Here is a 22,365-nt window from a genome sequence, read left to right on the forward strand (position 1 = left end):
CCTTCTCGCAGCAAAACCCTCTCATAAGCCGGGAACTTGGTGCTAACCGACACAACAGCTGTTAGATCTTCACGACTCTTCCTTAAGTTTTTCTTCACACCAGATCTCTGGCCACGCATTCTCCAGAAATCTGCTCTGTCCCCAGCATTGTCTCTCTGGGCATTCTGAACACTGGCCATTTGTTCAGCTCTGAGAGAAAAAACCAAAGGTAGTGAATCTCTAAAGCCAGAAAATGCACAATTGAAGTTAAAATTAACCAAAACCAGTCAGTGAGGTTTATGAACTTGGATTAAAGAAGATGCAGCTTCACAGTGGAAGAAGTTTCAGAGTGGGCAAAGTGTGGACTCTCTTCACCCAGTGGAAGCAGAGAAAGGCTGGGTGCACATCAAATCTACCAGAAATAGCTCAGTGACAAACACAATTAACTTGGCTCATTTTGGTAGGCTGGTATATAGTAAACATAACCAAAATCCCTACCAAAATACCACTTTCTTACTTCCCCCAGCCAACCAATAAATGTTAACTGGAGTGCATAAGCCTCTCCCAAGCATGAGGGCCAGACAGTGGACAAGGGCAGCTTGTCGGAGAGCTGTGCTGATGCGCTCCAGCCACTCTGGCATCTGCTCAGACCCGCCAGAGGACTGTTTAAACACCAGTCGGCGCAGCAACCAACTACGTGATGTGAACTAAATACAGCAAACCAGCTGGTGGCTCTCTCCCAGTCCCAGGCCACTTCTCATGAACCAGAAGTAGGTGATGGGAGAGGACACGAAGACAAATGATGAAGTCATGTGGGGCTTTCTCTCTGAGCAGGGAAGGGACTGTAATTGATTTTGGGGGGGTGGGGAGCTTAAGAGAGGTGTGTGGGAGTACGGGATCTCAGATACCTGCTTTTGTTGGGGATTAAGCCTTTCTCCAATTCGTTTCCGATCCTCACAGCCAGCCAGTGGCCCAGCTTGCCATCGTACAGTGTATCTACGACTCGGAAGACCTCCCCCCTGGTGAAGGCCAGGCTCTGTGGGGTTTCCTTCTCACATTCAAAGTGGCTTCTTATAAAAAAGGAATCCCCTCTGCCACAAGCCAGGATGTCTCTATACACTGAAAAACAAAAGCATTCTTGTATGTTGCAATGTGCTTAGCCAGAGGTCTTTTCTTGAAGAGTTACCAGCTGCTTCTATTTCTGATCCCCCTTTTCACTTCTCTTCATTTAGTCAACTCAGTGGACAGGCCCTGTGGGAATCAGGGCTCAAATAGGAAGGACGACAAAAAACTAACTTCATGAGATGCTGTGAGGGTTAATTTTATGTGTCAACTTGACTGGGCCACCGGGTGCCCAGATTTTGGTCAAACATTATTCTGTGTGTATAACTGAGGGTATTATGGAATGAGATTAACATTGAAACGGGTAGACTGAATAAAACAGATTGTGCTCCCTCATGTGGCAGGCCTCATCCAATCAGATGAAAGCTTGAAAGAACAGAAAGGGGAACCTTTCTCCAAGTAAGAAAAAAAGAAGTCTTCCTGCCTTAGAACTAGAACATCAGCTTTCTTCTTGCCTTCACACTCAGATGGACACATCAGGTCTTCCTGGGTTGTGAGCTTGCCAGCCTTCAGACTGTAACTGCACTACCAGCTCTTCCAGTTGTCAGGCCTCCAGTCTTGGACTAGAACCAAATCATCGGTTCTCCTGGGTCTCTAACCTGCCAACTCACCCTGCAATCCTTGGGACTTGCCAATCCATAATTACATGAGACAGTTCCTTATAATAAACCTCTATTTATATACACACACACCCCCATGGGTTCTTTTTCTCTAGAGAACCCTAATACACTTGCCAGTCAGCCTCCGAAGCTGACTGGGAAGAGGCTGTCAACCTCCATTTTACAGATGAGAACAGTGAGGCTTGCAAGGGGGCAGCAACCTGACAGATTGGTAAGCGTTAATGTGGAAGCTGACCCAAAGACGTGGCCCATTGACTCTTTCACCTGGAAAAGTCAGTAAAACTCCAGACAATAATTAAGGGTAGATAACTATTCAGAAAAGCAATTTTATTCCAAATTAACACAACTGGTAAAATTACTTCAATTGGTGCACAGAAAGCATTTCTATAGAACATTAAGTAGTACCCAAATTTTCTCCACAAAACTGTAACGCAGAAACTGATTGTGAAGATATACTTCAGATTTTTAACACCCAAATTTACCTATTCTGGTCCCAAGATACCGCTCTCATCCTTCCCTCCACTCCCCAAATTAAACTAATGACCAGATTTGCTCACCATCAGCACGGCTCTGAGCTAAAATGGTTACCATTTCCCCCTTGGGGATTTCCAGCAGGTAGAGAACGGCATCTTCCCGAACTAGCCCTCTGAAATCCTGCGTGTTCACCTGATGGGACAGTCAAACAGAAAAACAAAACAAAAAAACAAACAACAAAAAGAGAAAAGAAAAGTTCTTAAAAAGATGCCACATAAGTTTTTTTTTTTAAGATTTTTATTTATTTATTTGACAGAGATCACAAGTAGGCTGAGAGGCAGGCAGAGAGAGACGAAGGGAAGCAGGCTCCCTGCCGAGCAGAGAGCCTGATGCGGGGCTCGATCCCAGGACCCCAGGATCATGACCTGAGGCGAAAGCAGAGGCTTAACCCACTGAGCCACCCAGGCACCCTGCCACATAAGCTTTTTAATATTCTTTTTTTTTTCATTAAGATGTTATTTATTTGAGAAAGAATGAGAGAGAGATGGCATGAGGTGGGGAGGGTCAGAGGGAGAAGCAGACTGGGACCCTGATGCTGGACTCAATTGGGACTCCAGGATCATGACCTAAGCTGAAGGCAGCTGCTTAACCAACTGAGCCATCCAGGCACTGCATCTGTTAGCGTTTTATTTGTTGTGTGTGTGTGTGTGTGTTTTTTAAAGGATTTTATTTATTTGACAGAGAGAGATCACAAGTAGGCAGAGAGGCAGGCAGAGAGAGAGGGGGAAGGAGGCTCCCTGCTGAGCAGAGAACCCGATGCAGGGCTCGATCCCAGGACCCTGGGATCATGACCTGAGCCTAAGGCATAGGCTTATTAACCCACTGAGCCACCCAGGCGCCCAGCATCTGTTAGTTTTTATCCAGGCCTGCCCAAAGCAAAACCCAGATGTAAAAAAGTCTTTAGTGTCCCAACTCAAGCCCTCCCAGTACCTGCTATGGGCCTGGGCTGTGCACGTATTGCCACACCTTCCTATCACAACTGTCCCTTAGAAATATGCCATTCCATCAAGGATTTGTCACTGAATCATATTAAAATTTCTTGTTATGCTTGTGTCTATCTCTTCTTGAGTTTCCCACAGAGGTGGTCAGGGAGGTAATATACAATTATGAAATTTATCTAGAATGCTATAGGGAGTGGTGGAGTCTTAAGGCAAACAGACATGCTGGCCCAGCTTAAGGTGTTGACACTAAATTGATTCAAAGAAAAGCCTGAAAATAAAAATCCAATTCTACCTCTCTCCTATAGCTTCTCTCACCTAAAAGGTTTTTAACACGTGTTTATGAAATTGAAGAGCACTAGCCTTATAAGGGGAAAGCATTAGCCTAATACATAGGTTTATATATTTAAGCTTCTGGCACACACTTATTTCTGACAAGAAGCCACAACATTTATCCCCCACTGACCAAAGAGGGAACGCGGTAAACAGCTTTTGAAGGATATTAGAAAGCAAGTAAAATTGAAATGTGGCAGAAAGAAAAAAGACATTTTGGAATCTTTGTTCAGTACCTTTAAAACCATTTTAAAGCAATTACACATAAATATAAAAATTATTTTAAAGTACCTAATATTTCAATAATACAAAAGTAAAAAGAAGACAAAAAATTCCTATGAATTTTTTTTTTAGTCATTGAGGACTATAGAACCCTTTATCACTGAAAAATGTCAATAACTGAGCCTAATTTAAGGTTGGAATTTGTGATTAAGTAAAAACAGGCATTAGGTTGACACTTAGTTGATGCTTTTGAAATAAACTAACTTGTTAAAGCGATCTCATTAGCTTTTCCTTTGAAACAATATTTAGCATTTAAGGTGTATGTCATTCCCATCTCTCTATTCCCCCAGTTAGGGATCATCACACTTTAGAATCTAATCCTTTCCTGTGCCATTTATCTATCTATACCTGTATCTGTGCATGGCCACATGTTTTCATATGCCCTGTATGTGCTTTTATTTAAGTAAGACAAGGCCACAGGGCTTGAGGGAAGATGGTGAGGGTCCCTCTGTCCATCCTATGGCCATGCAGGATGGACCTTCCATCAAGCCAAAAATACAATGGTCAAAATTAAGTCACACGTAGTAACTACATTTAAAAACTTAGGAGTTTCTCTTTTTCACCCCACAAAAGTTTCTGAAAGAAAAATAAGAACCATAAGAGGTAAATAATATGCAAAGAGACAATCAAGCCAAGCATGAAAACACACAGACCCCTGTTACTGGTAGGGCGTCTATCCTGCCACAGCACATGAGTGCCATCTCTCTGCTTGTCAAGCTGCCATCTTTCCAAAGGAAAAGCTGCCCTTAAAAAAAACCCTCAACAGAAAAAAGTGATTAGTAAATGCACAGAGTTCACCACATACATCCAATTTGGCCATGAAAAGGAACACTGAAACAAGTTACAGTTAAAAAGATCAGGACAGCAGCGCCTGAGTAGCTCAGTCGGTTAAGTGTCTGCCTTCAGCTCAGGTCCTGATGTCAGGGTCCTGGGATAGAGCTCCACATCAGGCTCCCTGCTCAGCAGGGAACTGCTTCTCCCTCTCCCTCACTCTACCCCTCCCCACCCCTTGCTCTCTCTCTGTCTCACATAAATAAATAAATAAAATCTTAAAAAAAAAAAAAAAGGCCAGGACAGCACTTTGATACTGGAAGGTTAGGTTGTACAGTCCTCTCCAAGAAATATCCTCTTTCATTATCTGTTTAGTTGTCTAAGGGGGGGGGGCACCTTGTCTGCTGTGATCCTGTAAAGGACTCAGTATCAGCAACAGCTTTTCACTGTACAGCAGCTTCTCTGCCCCAGTAGGTGAACTCGATCTTTTTTACCCCTTTATAGAACTGAGGGCTCCTTTAACAGAAAATTTATTCATACCCAAGAACCAGAACCATCTACTGTCTGACTTTCAAATGGGATTACGGCGGGCGGGGGGCAGCTCCCATATTTTTTTTCCTTGTCTTTCACCAGGGTAATAACAGGAAACAAGACACTTTCTTAAGTATAAACATTGCATACCATGAATTGTACCCATGGAAATGACTCTCCCAGTCTTTAACAACTAACAGAGGTTTGTCAAGCCCAAAGATGAATTCACTACTTTTTTCATGGAAATTCAGAAAATCTCTCTTCCCCCAGGACATAAAAATATTTTATCCTTGAACCTTCATGAGCAAAGGCTTCCAAATTCCTGACTTCATATACCCCACACTAGTCAGGAAATAATGCTTTTTCTTGTTTGGCATCAGCTCAAGAGTAAATTGGTATGAGTTGGCACTCTGATGGGATTCTTATCAGGAACACTTGGTAAGTGGTATTTCCTGGGATCATGTGGTACCACGAGGTTCACTCAGATATACTTAGTCTTCTAGGACCATGACCAGAGCCAAAGAGGGTCTAGAATGTCAGTGGAAAGCTTCAGCAAAGCTCATGATCAAGGTTTGCCCTTCATCTGCTCCAGAAATGAAATCTGAACTACTGCAATGAGGCCAAGATCCAAGAAGGAAGAGGAGCACCTACTTTTGTGCTCTGTTGCCTGCTTCCTGAGAAACTGTGCGGCTTTTTTCCTCCCCTCTCCTTTGAACTGAGATGCTTATATCAGACCCCCTAATAATTCATAAGAAATGCAAGTTTACAGAAGCAGAAATTCCAGTAAAGATAATTCCCTAGGAACTGTGTGTATTTGTATATAGTCACAAGATACTTGACATTCTTTTTTTTTTTTTTTTAAAGATTTTGTTTATTTATTTGACAGACAGAGATCACGAGTAGGCAGAGAGAGAGAGAGACAGGGAAGCAGGCTCCCTACTGAGCAGAGAGCCCGACGTGGGGCTCGATCCCAGGACCCTGGGATCATCACCTGAGCTGAAGGCAGAGGCTTTAACCCATTGAGCCACCCAGGTGCCCGATACTTGACATTCTTGATATTTATACATAAGTCAATGGACAATATATGTATCTCATGAAATGTCAAAGCTGAGTTTTTTGTTTTTTTTTTTTTTTTAAGATGTTAATTATTTGAAATAGAGCAAGAGAGAGAGAGGACAAGGACAGAGGGGCAGCGGGAGAGGGAGAATGAGGCTCCCTGCTGTGCAGGAGCCTGACAAGGGGCTTGACCCCAGGACCCCAAGATCATGAGCTGAGCCAAAGGCAAACACTTAACTGACTGAGCCACCCAGGTGCCCGTTTACTATTTTTTAAAACCAATGAATTATATAAACATACATATATAGTAACCTTAAAAGGATCAATATTTGATTAACTGTTCCTGGTCAATTTTAGATGTAAACAACATACTGAGTGGCAGCAACCTGTTATTTTCCAATGGCAAAAAGAACGGACTTTGACTTTCCTACTTTATGCCAGAAACTGCTATTACCCATTCTACTCTTCCCAGAGCCCCTACAAGGCAGGTATTCTCATCCCCATTAAACAGACAGAGAAACCTGAGTCTCAGGGTTGAATAAGGGTCACAGAACTAATGAGAGGCTGGGACTGGATTCAAGTCTAAAGATCTAAGCCAAAACCCACCGTTGTTCAAGTACAGCACATGGCCTTAAGAGTGACAACCAGACAGGGAATCAACAAAAACCAAACTTTAGCAAGATCTTTTGTCACAGAGATCTTCCTCCCAGGCCTTAAGATAGAATCTCATTTTGTTAAGCAAACTAATAAAAATTTTTGCAAGGGGGTACCTGAGTGGCTCAGCTGAACGTCTGCCTTCGGCTTGCATCATAATCCCAGGGTCCTGAGATCGAGGCCCACATCAGGCTCCCTGCTCAGCAGGAAGCCTGCTTCTTCCCCCTCTCCCACATTCCCTGTTTGTATTCCTCTCCCACTGTGTCTCTGTCAAATAAATAAAATCTTTAAAAAAATTTCTTTGCAAGGGTCTTGAACACTGTAAATTCCCACAGACATAGGGATGAGTTTTGAGTTCCAGGACTGAGAAGACAGTTCGAGGGAAACAGACCTTACACTTGGCATCAACCTAGTCTATTTTCACGAGCTAGACTACTTCCCCTTCCCTTTCATCAGGCCAGAAGGGGCTCCTGTGGGTTAGTGGGTTAATAATCCTCTGCCTTTGGCTCAGGTCATGATCTCAGGTTCTGAGATCGAGCCCTGAGTCGGGCTCTCTGCCCAGCAGGGAGCCTGCTTCCCCCTCTTCTCTCTGCCTGCCTCTCTGCCTACTTGCGATCTCTGTCAAATAAATAAATAAAGTTTTTTTAAAAATTAAAAAAAAAAAAATAAGGCCCCAGAAAATCCGACTCTTTCCCAGTAATGTCTAGAACAGGGATGGTCTTTCCTACCTTCAGAATCTGGTCCCCTTCTTGAAGGCCTTCCTGCTCTGCCGAGGTACCCTCTTGAATGCCAGCCACAAATATCCCAACGTCATTGCCACCAGCCAACCGCAGACCCACGCTGTCTCCCTTCTTAAACCTCACCATTTTGGTGTTGGGGCTGTAGTGAGTTCAGTTTTAGAAAAGAAAGATGGGAGATTTGTCTTTGTAAAGGGAGAACCAACATTAGCAGTGAAAGAGTTAACTTCTTCTATCTGTAGAAAGATTTACATGTCAAAAAGCTCTCATTTTTATCATTTTATCTTTTTGGGGACTGTGAGAGGAGTATCAGTAGGCCCACTTAACGAGTTAGTAAGTAGAAATACAGATGTCTAAATAAACTCATTCAACATTAGAAAGCAAATAAAAGGCAAGGTTAGGCCATCTGACTGCCAGTCCAGGATTCTTTAAAAAAAAAAAAAAAAATGCCTGCTGCTGCCACAGCCTGGGTTCATCAAGGCCAGATCCTACTCCAGGAGCTGCTGCTCTTGACCGCCACTAAACAAGGGGCTCTCATTATCCCAAATACAGCACTGGGTCATTTCTCCCCTCCCTCCACAGGCCAGGATCATCAGGGCACCGCAGCCCCTACAGAGCCCCTATAGTGAAACAGTACTGCACCTATTTGAGTTACGGATCTGGGAAACTCAACTACTCAGGATCACATTGTGGAAAAGTAGCCAGAGAAGTAGACAAGCATTCAAAGTGAACTTCACAAAGTTCCCCGAATTCCACACTTTACTTTCCTACAAGTTACTTCTTTCTCATAAACACCAGCAGTAGAGGTTGGTTAAAGCTGGCTAATTGTATGCAAAATCATCAAAAAGTACCATTCTGGATTTCAGTTCAGGAGATTGAGGTATGTGGAAGGAGAAAGCAAAAAAGAAAGAGACTGAAATACATACCCATAGATTGCTTCATCTTCAGGACTAGGACGAAGAAAAGTTCTTGGGGCTGCTTTTGGTTGAGGAGCTGTGGATTTAAAAAAAAAAAAAAAAAAAAGCCTACCATTATCAACCTGGATTAACGGAAGTGAGTCTGTTTCTATAAAGATCATAAAATCCACAAAATTCAAGTCTGTACTTTATGTTATGTATAAGTCATTACATCAAACAACAAAAAAGTCTTTAAAGTCAAGTTTAATGTTGAGGCATTAGAAAGTGCCAATGGTTTCTCAAAATAAGTGGGGTAACAAATGAACCTTCCAAAATGCACAATCACATGCAAAAGAAGAAAGTATTTTTGTCACTTAAAAACCATATAAATCTTTTCCATCAATACATATTTAAGCATGTAAAATCATGATGGTAATTTTAGGGTGATGGGGGGCAGGGCTAGGGGCTAGGGTGGAGACCAGAGGCAGAAACAAAAAGGACTTCAACTAATCAAATAAGACAAAATGTGACTGTGACAGGACTAGAAATAGATATATTTGGTCTCTGCCCCAGTTCCCAATACACAGTTCCTAAAATCCCTGTAATTTCCAGAGTGGTAGGGGTGCCAGAAGCATCCCTCTTTGCCTCCAATTCCTGACAAAGAACTGCCACATCCCTTGGAATTTCCTGGGTGGCAGAGCATCTTTTGTTCTGAAGAGATAACTCCCAGACAGCCTTGGTTGGGGGGGCTGGTCACCGGAAAGAGCAAGCCACGATTAGAAGCTTGAAACTTTCAGCCTATCTCCCCACCATCTGGGAGGGGACGGGGGTTGGAGACTGAGGCAATGATTGATCATGCACATGATAGAGACTTAATAAAAATCCATCAACCGTGGAGACTGGAATGCTTCAGGATTGGTGAACACATCGCGACACCGGGAACGGTGGTACACCTGGAGAGGACTCGGCAGCTCTGCGCCCCTTGCCTTATACCTTGCTTCCATTTGGCTGTTCTTCAGTTGTATCCTTTATAAGAACTGGTAATAGTAAGTAAACGGCTTTCCTGAGTTCTCTGAGCCAACCTAGCAAGTTTTCAAACCTGGGTGAGGAAGGGCAGTGGGAGCCCTCCGTTCAGATCCAGCTGGACAGAAGTATGGGTGGCTCCTGGGAACGGGAGTGGTGTCTGAAATGGAAGCATCTTACTGGACTGAGTCGCTCACCTGCAGGCTGTGCACTAGTTCTGGGCAGTCAGTGCCAGAACTGACTTGAACAGACAACCACTTGGTGTCTGGAGAATCTGAGAATTGGTAGCTGAGCAGGGGAAGAAACACACACATGTGCTGTCAAGAATATTAAGAGCAGAGCAGTCTGGGTTGAGATCAGGGATGACATAAGGACCATAACTAATTAAATTCAACAAAATGTGGCCAATCCGTTAGAATATGGAAAGGGCTGTTATTCTTTATGTTTTTTTACTATTAAAAATGTTTTTTACTACTCTTCCATCTATAAGAATGATTTTTTAAAGTTTGTCTCTCCTTCTGGCCATCCCCTGGAATTACCAAGCATATACTTTGAACACGTTTAAAAGGACCTTCACCTGGTGGTTCCTCTTGGTATCTGGGCTCCTTGCTGTTCTCTGTGCCAACCGCAGCTGCAGTATCCCCCAAGGCCTTGAAGGGAGTGGGTGTGGCGCCCATCCTGGACCATCTGTTCTGCATGTCCTCTCTTGAACTTAAGCACACATCATGTTAATGTCTCATAAGGTCACTTCATATATGCATGTTTGTACACTCAGGGGGTCGCGTGTGAGGGAAAATATACATCATCTTACTTTGGCCTTTCCTTTAGCTTTTCATTTGAGGAATGATAGTCATAATCAGAATACTGCTGCCGTCTCTCCTCCGGAGAAAATGATCGGTTTGACTCTATTTCTGAGATATCTGGTTTCAAAAATAAGAAAAGACTTCTTACTAAAATATTTAAGCACTGTACCAGAAATGATACTATTCTCTGGGTAAGGCAACATGGGAAATGGAAAAGAGGCAGGCAGAAACTGTGCCATTAGTCTAGCAGTCTTCCCTTGAAGAAAATCTAAGCCTCTAAAGGGAAAGGCATTAATTAATAAAGAGGAAGCCAAATTCAGAATTTTATGTTCCTCTTTCATTACACTTTCCTTCAAAGCTGCTACTGGGAAATCAAATCTATTACTGGATCATATATGTATACACTCATGTTTAACCACACAGAACAGTGTTTCTCAAACTTGAATGTGCATATCAGTCACCTGGGATCTGAATTAGAATGTAGCTGTTCTGGGGCAGGACCTGCGATTCTGTGCTTCTAGCAAGCTCCTGGATGTTCATGGAGCTGATGGGCTGAAACTTGGAATAGCAAGGAAGTAACTATAAGCACCTAGCATGCTGGGATTATTTCTCATGCTGTCTTCCTGCACTGCATCCACAGCAGTAACCAAATGATTAGACTTTTGATATAATGGAAACTAAACTAAGTCTTCAGATTTTATGAAGTAATTCTTTAAAAAATCAACACATCTGTCTTCAAACTTGAGAACTTACTATTTTCTAAACTCTACTGCATGAAGGTAGTACCAGATAATTAGTCAGGACGTATCATCCTAGTTATTTTTTTTATGCCTACTTATTTATTTTTTTTTTTAAGATTTTATTTATTTATTTGACAGAGAGAGATCACAGTAGACAGAGAGGCAGGCAGAGAGAGGGGAAGGGAAGCGGGCCCCTGCCGAGCAGAGAGCCCGATGCGGGACTCGATCCCAGGACCCTGAGATCATGACCTGAGCCGAAGGCAGCGGCTTAACCCACTGAGCCACCCAGGCGCCCTATGCCTACTTATTTTTATTGGTAATTTATACATAGTTAAAATGTTACCCCATGTATAATACATATTCAAGAAAGGAATATTGCCTCCTAAGACAGAAGAGGTGATACAGACTGCTAATCAATGAATACCATAATATTCAGCCATTCTGATCAGTTCTTTACTATAATGTCTACCTATTTTAGCTCTCTTCCATATGACCCTCTCTTTGTTGGAAATATTCATATCTACTTTTTAAAAATCTACAAGAAAGTGCAAGAATGAACAATTTACAAATGGGTGTGGTTAGGTCTTTGAACCACTCATACATACATTTTTTACTAATAAGTTTCATTTTCAGTGGCCTAAATCAGAGTCCACTGGGAAGTTCATGAGTGCATCCAAATGTCTTATTGGGAAACTAATCTCAACAGACACTTTAACAAGAAATCAACCACCATTTACTGGGATTAAAGTTTAAAAGAGAAGCTTCTGTTGGAAATTTAGCTTCCAGCTGGATGGCTATGCTAAACTGAGTTGCAAAAGCAACATCCTTCCTTGCTTCCAGCTAAGCTCACAGCCTCCCCCCTTCTTTACCTTCTATTTCTGAGTCACTATCATTTAACGATGGGATGTTGATGAGCGTTTGCTTGCTGTCTCTCAACACCACCAGCTGAAGTTTTCCTCTTGACTTTTCTATCAGTTTTCGAGCGTCCGTTAAAGACATGTTCTCAGTTACAGTTCCATTTATCTGTGTTCATGAGTAACAGTCATGTTACGTGCAATACAACGACACACAGCACAGTGAAACAGGCGGTTTTTATTTTCCCCTTCTAAAAGTGTAAAGGCTTCTGCTTAGTTACTCAAACAGACATGGGCTTTAGGATGACTGACTAAATAAAAATGAAGTATCCTTCAAATTAAATATGACTCTGTACAGCTGGATCCCAAATACAGGCATAAGAGAACTATGGTGTACTGAAGTTACTCTGCTAATTTATTTAGCAGAGTAAATAAGACAAGCTCAAGACAATGGATTGGTTTACTACTGGAACGTGTTTCCTGACTAGAGAGGTTTACAGAAACTTCTATTAAACATTCAGCAATCAGTACTACCAGCTCTTCCCCTCATCTTTCCTTAGTTTAGGGAACAGGAGCTTTAACTTTAAATAAATGGGGAAGAAGAAGGAATTCATTGAGTTTTGTTGTTTTTTTTTTTTAACTGACACTACACTATTAAAAATCTCCATGTCTGCTTTTTGTGATAAAAATCTCACCTTACTGGCCCCTCCCCGCTTTTGTCTTACTACTGTCTCCCATCTCAACCAAGTTTCACTATGTCAGCACTCAGGTGTGAAATTTGGACTAGAAAGCCAAACATGAATTCAGTTGTCTTCTCCCCTCATACTCCTACCTTGAGAATTATGTCTCCTTCATGCAGGTTGCCGTCCTTAGTTGCCAGACCAGTTCTGGTCATTTCCTTTATGAAGATCTGACTCCCAAGCCGAAGACCGTATTCTAGGGGACAGACAAACATATTTCATCCACTTGTTCAGAATATTTAGTCTGGTTTTTAGGTCAATTTAAAAATATTTATGAAAAACTGATTTTGCCTGTGGGACATCCTGTAGGACAGCTAGCCTGGACTCACTGAAAAAATTAGTGTCATAAAAAATAAGAGACAGAGGGATTGTTCTAGAGTTAAAACAATATAAAAACCAAATGTGATGCATGAACTTTTACTAGATCCTCAATCCAGAATGGGACGGGGGAGCGGGGGTGGCAGTTAGGTATTTTGAAGCAGCTTCAAAATGAGCCATACTACAGTATATTAAAAGGGATATTAATGTTAATTTTCTTAAGAACCAGTAATGGGGGGCACCTGGGTGGCTCAGTGGGCTAAGCCTCTGCCTTGAGCTCAGGTCATCATTCCAGGGTCCTGGGATGGAGCCCCACATCAGGCTCTCTGCTCAGCAGGGAGCCTCCTTCCCCCCCCCCTCTGCCTGCCTCTCTGCCTACTTGTGATCTCTCTCTGTCAAATAAATAAAATCCTTTAAAAAACACACACACACACACACACACACACAACAAAAAAAACGCTCCTCCTCTCTCTCTCTCTCTGCCTGCCTCACTGCCTACTTGTGATCTCTGTCAAATAAATAAAATCTTAAAAAAAAAAAAAAAAAAAAGAACCAGTAATGGCATTAGAGTTATGTAGGAGAATGTATCCTCTGGAGATACCTGTTGAAATATTTAGCAGTAAAGGGCCACCCTTGCAACTTACTTTCAAGCAGTTCCAAAAAAAAAACCACGGAGAGACAGTAGTAGTGTGGGAAAGGAGAGGAAGAAGGGGAAAAAAGGAGAAAGAAAACAAATATGGCAAAATGTTAGCAAATGGAAAAACTAGGTAAAGGCTATATGAGTATCTGCTCTAAAATTAACACAACATTAAATTGGGAACAACAACAAAAAACAATTCAGTACATTTCAGTAAACATGTTCTGCTGACAGCCCTGTTGCCTACAGGAAGACACTGCCAATAGTATTCCCTTCATGTGTAACGAATGAGACGTGTGGGTTTGCACTGAAAAAATTTCATTATGCAAAGGAAAAGGGTCATTAAACCAAGCAAAGCAATAAAGTTTTTAACTAAAACTAGTGTATTCTGGGGGTTTATGAAATCCTGAATTGCTCTTAAAAGAAAACACACTCTATTTTAAGTATGCGTATTTTAAATACTATTCAGACTCTTCTAATTTTACTTATGAAACTTGTAAAAATACCTAACTTAAGGATAAATGTTGGTTATTTTAGGAAGGTACCACAACCTAGCAGGTTTTAAAAGAGGCACATTCTAATTTTATTATTATTGTTCTGGACTCAAAATCCTTTTTTTTTTTTTTAATTTAAGATTTTTATTTATTTGTTTGACAGAGAGTTAGATCACAAGTAGGCAGAGAGGCAGGCAGAGAAAGAGGGGGAAGCAGGCTCCCTGCTGAGCAGATAGCCCGATGTGAGGCTCGATCCCAGGACCCTAAGATCATGACCTGAGCCGAAGGCAGCGGCTTAACCCACTGAGCCACCCAGGCGCCCCAAATCTTTTAATTCCAAAACAAAGTAACTTTCTACCATTTAGAAAAGTTATGAAGTAAATTTAAAGACACACTTTTTTATTCAACTATAATTAACATGCAATGTTATATTAGTTTCAGGTTTACAATATAATGATACAACTTTTTTTTTATGATTTTCTTTGAGGGAGGGAGAGAGAGAATGAGCACAAACAGTGGAAGGCAATAGCAGACACCCCACTGAGCAAGGAGCCTGATGTGGGGCTCTATCCCAGGACCCTGAGATCATGACCTGAGCTGAAGGCAGATGCCTCACTGACTGAGCCACCTAGCAGCCACAATAATATAATTTAAAGATTCTATTTTTATTTATTTATTTGAGAGAGAGAGTGAGCAGGAAGGAGAAGGAAAGAAAATCTGAAGCAGACTCTGCGCTAAAGCACAGAGCCCAACACAGGGCTCCATCCCAGGACTGAGAAATCATGACCTGAGCCAAAACCAAGAGTCAGAAGGAAGCTCAACAATTCCTCTATTCTCTTAAAACCTGCAGTCTTACTGTAGAGTTGCAAATAGGTTGTTACCTGGTGTATTTTGAGGGCATCTCTTAAATGGAGAAAAAAAAAAACTTGAGCCGTTTCTAAGACATTTACTAGCAAAGCTGCCTGGTGCCCATGAAATGTAACAGCAGGCTATATAAACGGATCATATTTTTCTTAGTCAAAATAAGTCTTGCCTACTGCTAGATTTCTTTAAAGATTAATTTTTGTGCAGCCCTAGCCAGTGATAACTAAATTACTGTGCAATCCTAGCAAATGGTGGCAAAAAACCTTAAAAAAAAAAAAAAAGGGGGAACTTTATTCCCCCAATGAATTCCAAGTTTAAATAATAAAATGGTCCAGGAGGAGTAAAATTTTATCTCAACAAAGGTATGTAAGCCCCTTTTATCCTTGATAGTATTACTAAGACCAGGCATGACTTGGGCAATCTCCTACAACAGTAAAGATCTTTTCAAATTGTGGTTTACAACTCATTAGTGAGTCTTAAAATCAATTTAATAAGTCATGAACAGCATTTTAAAAATTTAATGTAATGGAACCTCTCAGAATGCATCACACAGAGTAAGTTCTGTTCCATGAAAAGCTTGTTCAAGTTTTTGATATGGAGGTACATCCATGATTGTTGCAAAATGGGGTCTTTCTATGGTGGAAGGAGAGAAGAGAGAAAGAAGGGGAAAGGGGAGGAGGCGAGGAGGAGAAAGGGGAAGAGGAAAGTTTGAAAAGCATTGTCTTGGGTAAACTCAAAAACCTGGGGTACAAGTCCTATAGAATGTGCATCAGAGCTCTCTGAAGGAGGTCTCGTGCCAAGTCATTCCCAAAATTTCTCTACAGTCCACCCTTCAGTCTGGGAGCAGAGCTATTTCTACTGTACAGTTCCTGGGAGCTGATGAATTAGTATGTCATTACCAGTGGTTATAAAGATTGTATAGAATCCTTAAACCTCCTAAGATGCACATTACTTACTGATAGTTCAATCTCTATTTCTCCTTTGTCTTCTGGGACTGGTCTCTACGTACCCCGTTACTCACATCCCTGTGTTATTCTTCAGGTATTGTGATGGGTACCTAGTTCTATCATTCGACCTTGTGATCCACTAGCAGTAAAAAAATTAACCGTTTCCCTTTCTTTCCTCAGACAAGCCATTTGAAATCCAAGTTCCCAACCTAAAGGGCAAGAAGTTCCCTTTGTATTCTGGGGTGCTCTTCTTTTCGTCTTGGAAGAATTAGGAAACAGAAGGAGATAAGAGATAGGTTCCAAGTAACTTAAAAAGTCAGAACCAAGAAGTGATGTAAGGAATACCTCTGCACTGGCCCTAAAGCCCTGTTCATTCACCTTCATGTTTCCGATCATCTACTTCCAGGAGACGGGATTCAAGTTCTGGCTCTGCCACGCATCTACTGGCTTCAAGATCCAAGCAAGTCACTTCCCATCTTGGAGTTTAGATCGTCACCTAAACTACAGGTACCACTGGCTTCTCTAGCTGCCACATGGGGCTTTATTGAATTTTGGATGAAATGAAAGATATGCAAGTGCTCCCAGCAATGCATTGTGGGACAAGCAGCCTGGGCTAGGGCCCACCTCATCTGTGGCCATGCCAAAACCTCTCTGCCCTGTGGTCCTCCCCACTGTACACAACAGGAAGGAAGTCTCCTACCTCCACACAGGGTTCCGGTGAGTACTGAGAGAGTATTTATGCAGCATAGGCCAAAACTCAAGATCAGCTAGAGTCCTATCTGCTCCCATGGTTTCACCACTTAAAACACACCAGGCTCACCAGGAGAGCTTGCTAACACAGACTCCAAGGGCTCTCCCCAGGGTTTCTGTTCTGTGGGGCCCGAGCTGGGGCCCGAGAATCTGCATTTACTGCAAGGCGGTGCTTAAGCTGCCTTGAGAACCCTGGCCTAGGAGTTTAAAGGTTCATTTCAGCAGCCTGGCTCTGCCATTACTGACAGCTTTGTGTAAGTTAATGAACATTTCTGTGCCTCACTTTCCCTGTCTGTGTAATGAAGATGTAAGAAACTCTCATACGAGGTGGTCATAAGGAAGAAATGAACCAATCGGTGCAAAGCGTTTGGGTCAGAGCCTAGCACACAGTAAGTGCCACGTAAGAGTTAGCTGTTGTAACAGTGCTTTTCCTCCTCGAGCATGCCTACCTTCGTTTGCTTTGCTTTTCATCAGAAGGACCCCGATGGGCCTGTCCGAGTCGGACTGGCCTGCGTGGTCCGGCCGCCCCCTCAGCTCAGGGCTGGGGCTGCGGGAATGCAAGTGCTCGCGGCTGCGGCTCCGGGGCGCCGAGTACCGGGCATCGGGCTGGGCCCTGCGGCCATACTCTGCCTCTGGGCTGTAGGTGCGGTCGTAGCCTCGGTCGTAGCCCCGGTCGTAGGCCTGGTCATACTGGTCATAGGCCCGGTCAGCGCTCCGGCCGAGGCTGCGCTCTCGGGCCCGCCCGTAGTCATCGTGGTCCAAACCCCGCTCCAGGCTCCGGCCACGGCTGCGCTCTCGGGCCCGCCTGTAGTCATCGTCGTCCAAACCCCGCTCCAGGCTCCGGCCACGGCTGCGCTCGCGCTCCCGGCTCCGCGCCCGCTCGTGGGGACGCCCCCTCTCCGGGCTATCCTCCCAGCTGCGGCTGCGCCCTCCATGGCTGCTGCGCCGGCTCCTCTCGCTGTACCCGCTGCGGGCACTTCTGCCATCAAACTCGTCCATCACCTCGAAAGCACGGTCATCCTCATCGGGTGGGCTTCCCTGGGGCGGGGCCAGCTGGACCTTCCGGGGCCTCTTGACCACCTGTCACCCAAACACAGCGGGGATGCAGGACAAGGACAATTAAATACAGAGAATGCAGTGGCTAAGAGCCCAGTCTGGTTCTCCTTTTAGTAACCCTCTGTCCCTCTCGACTCACTAAGCCTCTGGTTCCTTGGGGGGAAAAAATACCTCACAGGGTTGAGAATAAGACAGTGAGTATAACTAAACACAGTGCCTCCAAAAATCTGCTTCTATACTCAATAGCATCAAGGAATCCCTAAGTTAAAAACTCCAGAAATCGAGACATTCTAGATAAAACTGCCTAGATTCATCCAAAAGTCAATGTCATTGGGGGGGGGGCGGTAAGGACCCTTTTTTTTTTTTTAAGATTAAAAGGCACTGAAAAGATAAGGACCCAGCGCAGTGATGAGCTCTGACTGGATTCTGGATGGGATAAAAATCTTATCAAACATGTCTTGGGATCTGGACTGGATATTAGATGATACTTTAAAGTCACTGTTAATTTCCTTAGATAGGATGATACAGTGTTCTAGTGATGTAGAAGAATGCTCTTATTCAGGAGATGTGCGCTGAAGTGGGTAGGGTTGACACTGTCATGTCTGCAACTTTCTTTCCAATGGTTCACTAAAAATATGCATTTGTATACAGAGAAAAATCGAGTGAAGATGGTAGAATATTAATACTGCACAAGATATACTGTTTATTACACTAATCTTTGAACTCCTCTGTTTGAAAATTTCATAATATATCATTGGGGGAAAAGAAAAATAACCACATACCCGGTACCTCCCCCCCAGCACTGCCTTTAAACATACTGTATTTTCGCGGTACGTCTCCATTTGCCTGGCTGGAGTAAGCACCCCTTGCTCCAGGCTCTGGAGGCATCTGGCTCAAAGATGATTCTCATCCAGTGTTTGCTGAATGAATGAGTGAGCAAATAAATGAATGAATGCTACAGACTGCCGGTTATCTCCTAGGACAGTCTAGTTCATTAAGACATGACAGTTGTTGTTTGGGCCTTTACAAATGGGTTTTTGAGCTGGAATATATTTTCTATATAAACGCTGTCTTACAAATGTTTTCTCTCAATCTAGTTAATTCTCTTAGGATTGTCTAATCTGGTTCCTGAGATAAGAGAATCATTGAAAGTTAGGAAAAGGATGAGGAAAAGGCAGGGAGAGCTTACTTACATCTTTACATCATCCATAACGTCACCCCAAAGTAGAGGAAGCAAGAAATTAGCAGTCCCTAAATTATGTAATTCTGTCAAGCCCTTACAAGCAAGTGGTAATTTTCCTCTGAGCATAAAAACAAGACGCTATTAAGGCAAGCTGAAAGCAAACCAGGGCTTACAATGGCAGCGATCTTCCCACTCTTTCTCAGCTGCTGAACAGCAAATGAATGGAGCACGTCCTCCATGGGGGTGCCATTAACCATGACCACCCTGTCATTTTCTCTGCAAACAAAAAAGATAAAAACAAGACCTGAAAAACTCCCATCTATTCACTGTAAATCACTTATTTAGGAACACACAGAAGCAGCAAATTGACCCCAAACACTTAAAGGACTCAGTGCCTGATGATTCCTGAGGCTCAGTCAGTCAACTCAGTGTGAGCCCTTCCCAGGAGGGAACCCATGAGCAGCTCAGCCCACTTTTGACACTGTCTACTGGAAACCAGCAGGGGATGACCCCCCACCAAAAGGCTCCTCCAGGAGGCACTCAAGCAGTGGCAAGGTCTAGGCACAAAAGGAACTTCTGCACCAGGCCCTCCCCCACCGAAGGTGCACGGTGGGCTTCAGGAAGTCTACCAGTAGCCCCCAAAGCAGGCTGATGTTTTTCAGGGGAGGGGAAGAGATCAGGAGTTTGCCTCTGATTATCAAAGAAATTTTAAGGTCATTCAAAACTTCTTACCTCATCCCCAAAATTATTTTTTAATTCTACACTGCTGACTTAGATATGACCATACAGACGTGAAACGCCAACAGAACCTAAACTTCTGAGCTCTCTAGCCAAGGCAGTCATATAATTAATTTTAGCTTCTGCCCTGAGAAATTATCTGGAGGGAATTCAGATATGCATCTTTTCAAATGGTGTAATCTGTTCAGACCAGAAGGCTGGAAATTGGAAAATCTGTGTTTTCATGTACTACATCTTCCCAATTTCCACATTCCTCTTACAAATCAGATCATCATTAGGCCAAAGTATCCTCATTGAATTCTGAATGAATGATAAGGTGAAATAAATACAAAGTGATGAGGGTAGGGAGGAAAGCATGCTGATTTTGTACTTTAGATTCAGAAATGACTCCTAAGCCTAAGAATGACAGCTGGGCCCATTATAACCATTTCCCTGTATAAATGACTGCTCTCCTCCCTCCAACGTGTGGATATTTCCAAAGGTTCAGGGATTGTTAAAACATGGAGTGTTCCAGTATCAATTCTTGCTTAAAGACTTTTCTCTTTTTCTTTTAATGATTTTTAAAATATAAATTCAGTTAATTAGCATGTAGTGTATTATTAGTTTCAGAGGTAGAGAGTTCAGCAGTTCACCAGTCTTACATAATACCCTGTGCTTACTATATCACATGCCCTCCTTAATGTCCATCACCCCATTCCCCCATTCCCCTGCCCCGCTCTCCTAAAACTTTTCTATTTATGTAAAAGCTCCTTTTTTTTTCAAGTGCACGCCACCACCCCCTCCCCCCCCATGCCGCCTCTAGCCAAGCACCCTGTCTAGACCCAACCATCAGGCCGGCAGGGGCTGTGGCTGGGACACAAGGACACTCACTGAAGCAGCCCATCAGCGGGCCCACCGGGGAGCACGTCTGAAATGACGATTGACGTTTCTCCATTTTCAAAGTGGGGGTTGTCTCTGCCTCCAGACACTGCGATTCCAAATCCTCTTTTGGAATCCTGTTCATTGGAGTTAAAAAGAAAAATTAAAAAAAAAATCCCTCTTCCATAAGTGGCTTTTAGGATTTATTATAAGCACTCAATAAAAGAAAGGTCAGACCAATAACCAGAGACAGCTCAGGAACAGAGGCTTACAGAAACAAATGAGAAACGAAATAAAGCACCATCATGGTTGGCTGACAGGCTTATAAAGGGAAATTCCTTATCTAAAAGAAATAGTCTTGCGAAAAGCCATAAAAGATGGATAGTACAGACTGGAATTATCAGTAGAAGCTGGCAGGGGATGGGAAATAACATCTTCTGTCCACACCGGGATGTGCTTTTCAAATCACCAGTCATACTGTTCTCATATCCCGGCCTGAGCTGGGACAGCTTCGGTCACAACTGTAAAACCCCATTTAAAAAAAAAAAAACCATTTTTAAAGTATACCTTTAACTTTCAAGTCAGGTGAACTGTGGTTTCATTTTAACATAGGATGACCAAAAAAGTAAATGGATTTTAAAGATAAAGTAAATTCTGAAGATAAACTTGGTTTTAAGGCCTTCTGAGAGAGCCAAGCATTAAATTCCTTCCTGCATGAATGTAAGACAGAAAGTCCAGATGAATTACATCATGATTGGTCTAGAAATGTAGAACAGAGAACCCACTTAATACATAACCCTCACCCATTTCAGTGTTTAAAAAAGCTAAGCTCCCTGGGTTCTTGACTGGCTCAGTCAGTGGAACATGTGACTCTTAAACTTGGGGCTGTGAGTTCGAACTTCAGGTTGGGTGTAGGCATTACTTAAAAATAAAACCTTAATAAAGCTAAGCTCCCTAGGTTTCATCCAGATGATATGGCTAAATGTGATTTTAATTATAAATCAAGGTTGCTTATATAGACATGTACTCAGAGAATAAAACAAAGTTATGTCTTCCCACCCCCACCCCCGCCATGGAAGATTTCCCACATGGGACCCATTGTGCCAACTAGAGACAAACAATTAGCAATACCAAACAGGCTAGCCGATTGTCCCTTAATTACGTGGCTTTGGATGGGGCAGCACCATCACCTGGGTAGCTGTTTTATACAGAGGTAGCTCCATCCCTATACTAGACCTAAAATGTTTCCCACCTTTGCCCCTGAAAGGGGCATGTGAAATGCTGGGGGCAGGGTGCAGAGAAGAGTCAGAAGAGAACTAAGGTTAAAAAGTAAAACTCTGGGGCGCCTGGGTGGCTCAGTGGGTTAAGCCGCTGCCTTCGGCTCAGGTCATGATCTCAGGGTCCTGGGATCGAGTCCCACGTCGGGCTCTCTGCTCAGCAGGGAGCCTGCTTCCCTCTCTCTCTCTCTGCCTGCCTCTCTGCCTACTTGTGATCTCTCTCTGTCAAATAAATAAAAATAAAAATCTTTAAAAAAAAAAAATTTTTTTTTTTTTAAAGTAAAACTCTGAAAGTTTGGGCACCTAAGCACTGATCTGGGTTTTTTTCTACCAGGATTAATTTAATTCATGTATATAGGAACTAACTTTTCACCAAAGTCAGGGTTTGAAAAGTTCACAGTTCTAAGGAAAACTCTCCCTCTGAGGAACTTACAGTCCCTCTAGGAACTTACAATCCAGAATCTAGAGGGATTCAGAGGAGTACTAAGATGCCAGCAGAGCCCACAAAAGTCACAAGGATGCTGACCAGGGCAGCTGACAGAGGAAGACCTCAGAACTGGTCAGGTCAGCCCAGGCGCACACAGATCGCACACCAACTCTTGGTGGCTGTGCTTGTTTCAAGTGGGACTA

The 22,365-nt window shown here is 43.0% G+C and overlaps 1 protein-coding gene across 4 annotated transcripts in view; it reads right to left on the reverse strand.

Annotated features, from left to right (window-relative positions):
• Positions 1–22,365, reverse strand: part of TJP2 (tight junction protein 2) — a 94,504-nt gene that overhangs the window by 11,920 nt on the left and 60,219 nt on the right. For all 4 annotated transcript variants that reach the window (XM_044265938.1, XM_044265937.1, XM_044265935.1 and 1 more), the window contains exons 3-14: positions 20,471–20,595; positions 19,036–19,138; positions 17,073–17,703; positions 12,706–12,809; positions 11,889–12,042; positions 10,288–10,396; positions 10,054–10,187; positions 8,484–8,550; positions 7,549–7,699; positions 2,279–2,387; positions 888–1,098; positions 2–189 (exon numbers count right to left, since the gene is read on the reverse strand). In XM_044265938.1, coding sequence (XP_044121873.1) covers positions 2–189; positions 888–1,098; positions 2,279–2,387; positions 7,549–7,699; positions 8,484–8,550; positions 10,054–10,187; positions 10,288–10,396; positions 11,889–12,042; positions 12,706–12,809; positions 17,073–17,703; positions 19,036–19,138; positions 20,471–20,595 — 2,086 coding nt within the window. The remainder of the gene's footprint in view (position 1; positions 190–887; positions 1,099–2,278; positions 2,388–7,548; positions 7,700–8,483; positions 8,551–10,053; positions 10,188–10,287; positions 10,397–11,888; positions 12,043–12,705; positions 12,810–17,072; positions 17,704–19,035; positions 19,139–20,470; positions 20,596–22,365) is intronic.

This window comes from Neovison vison, chromosome 9, assembly GCF_020171115.1.
Source record: "Neovison vison isolate M4711 chromosome 9, ASM_NN_V1, whole genome shotgun sequence".
In the NCBI taxonomy this organism is placed as follows: domain Eukaryota; kingdom Metazoa; phylum Chordata; class Mammalia; order Carnivora; family Mustelidae; genus Neogale; species Neogale vison.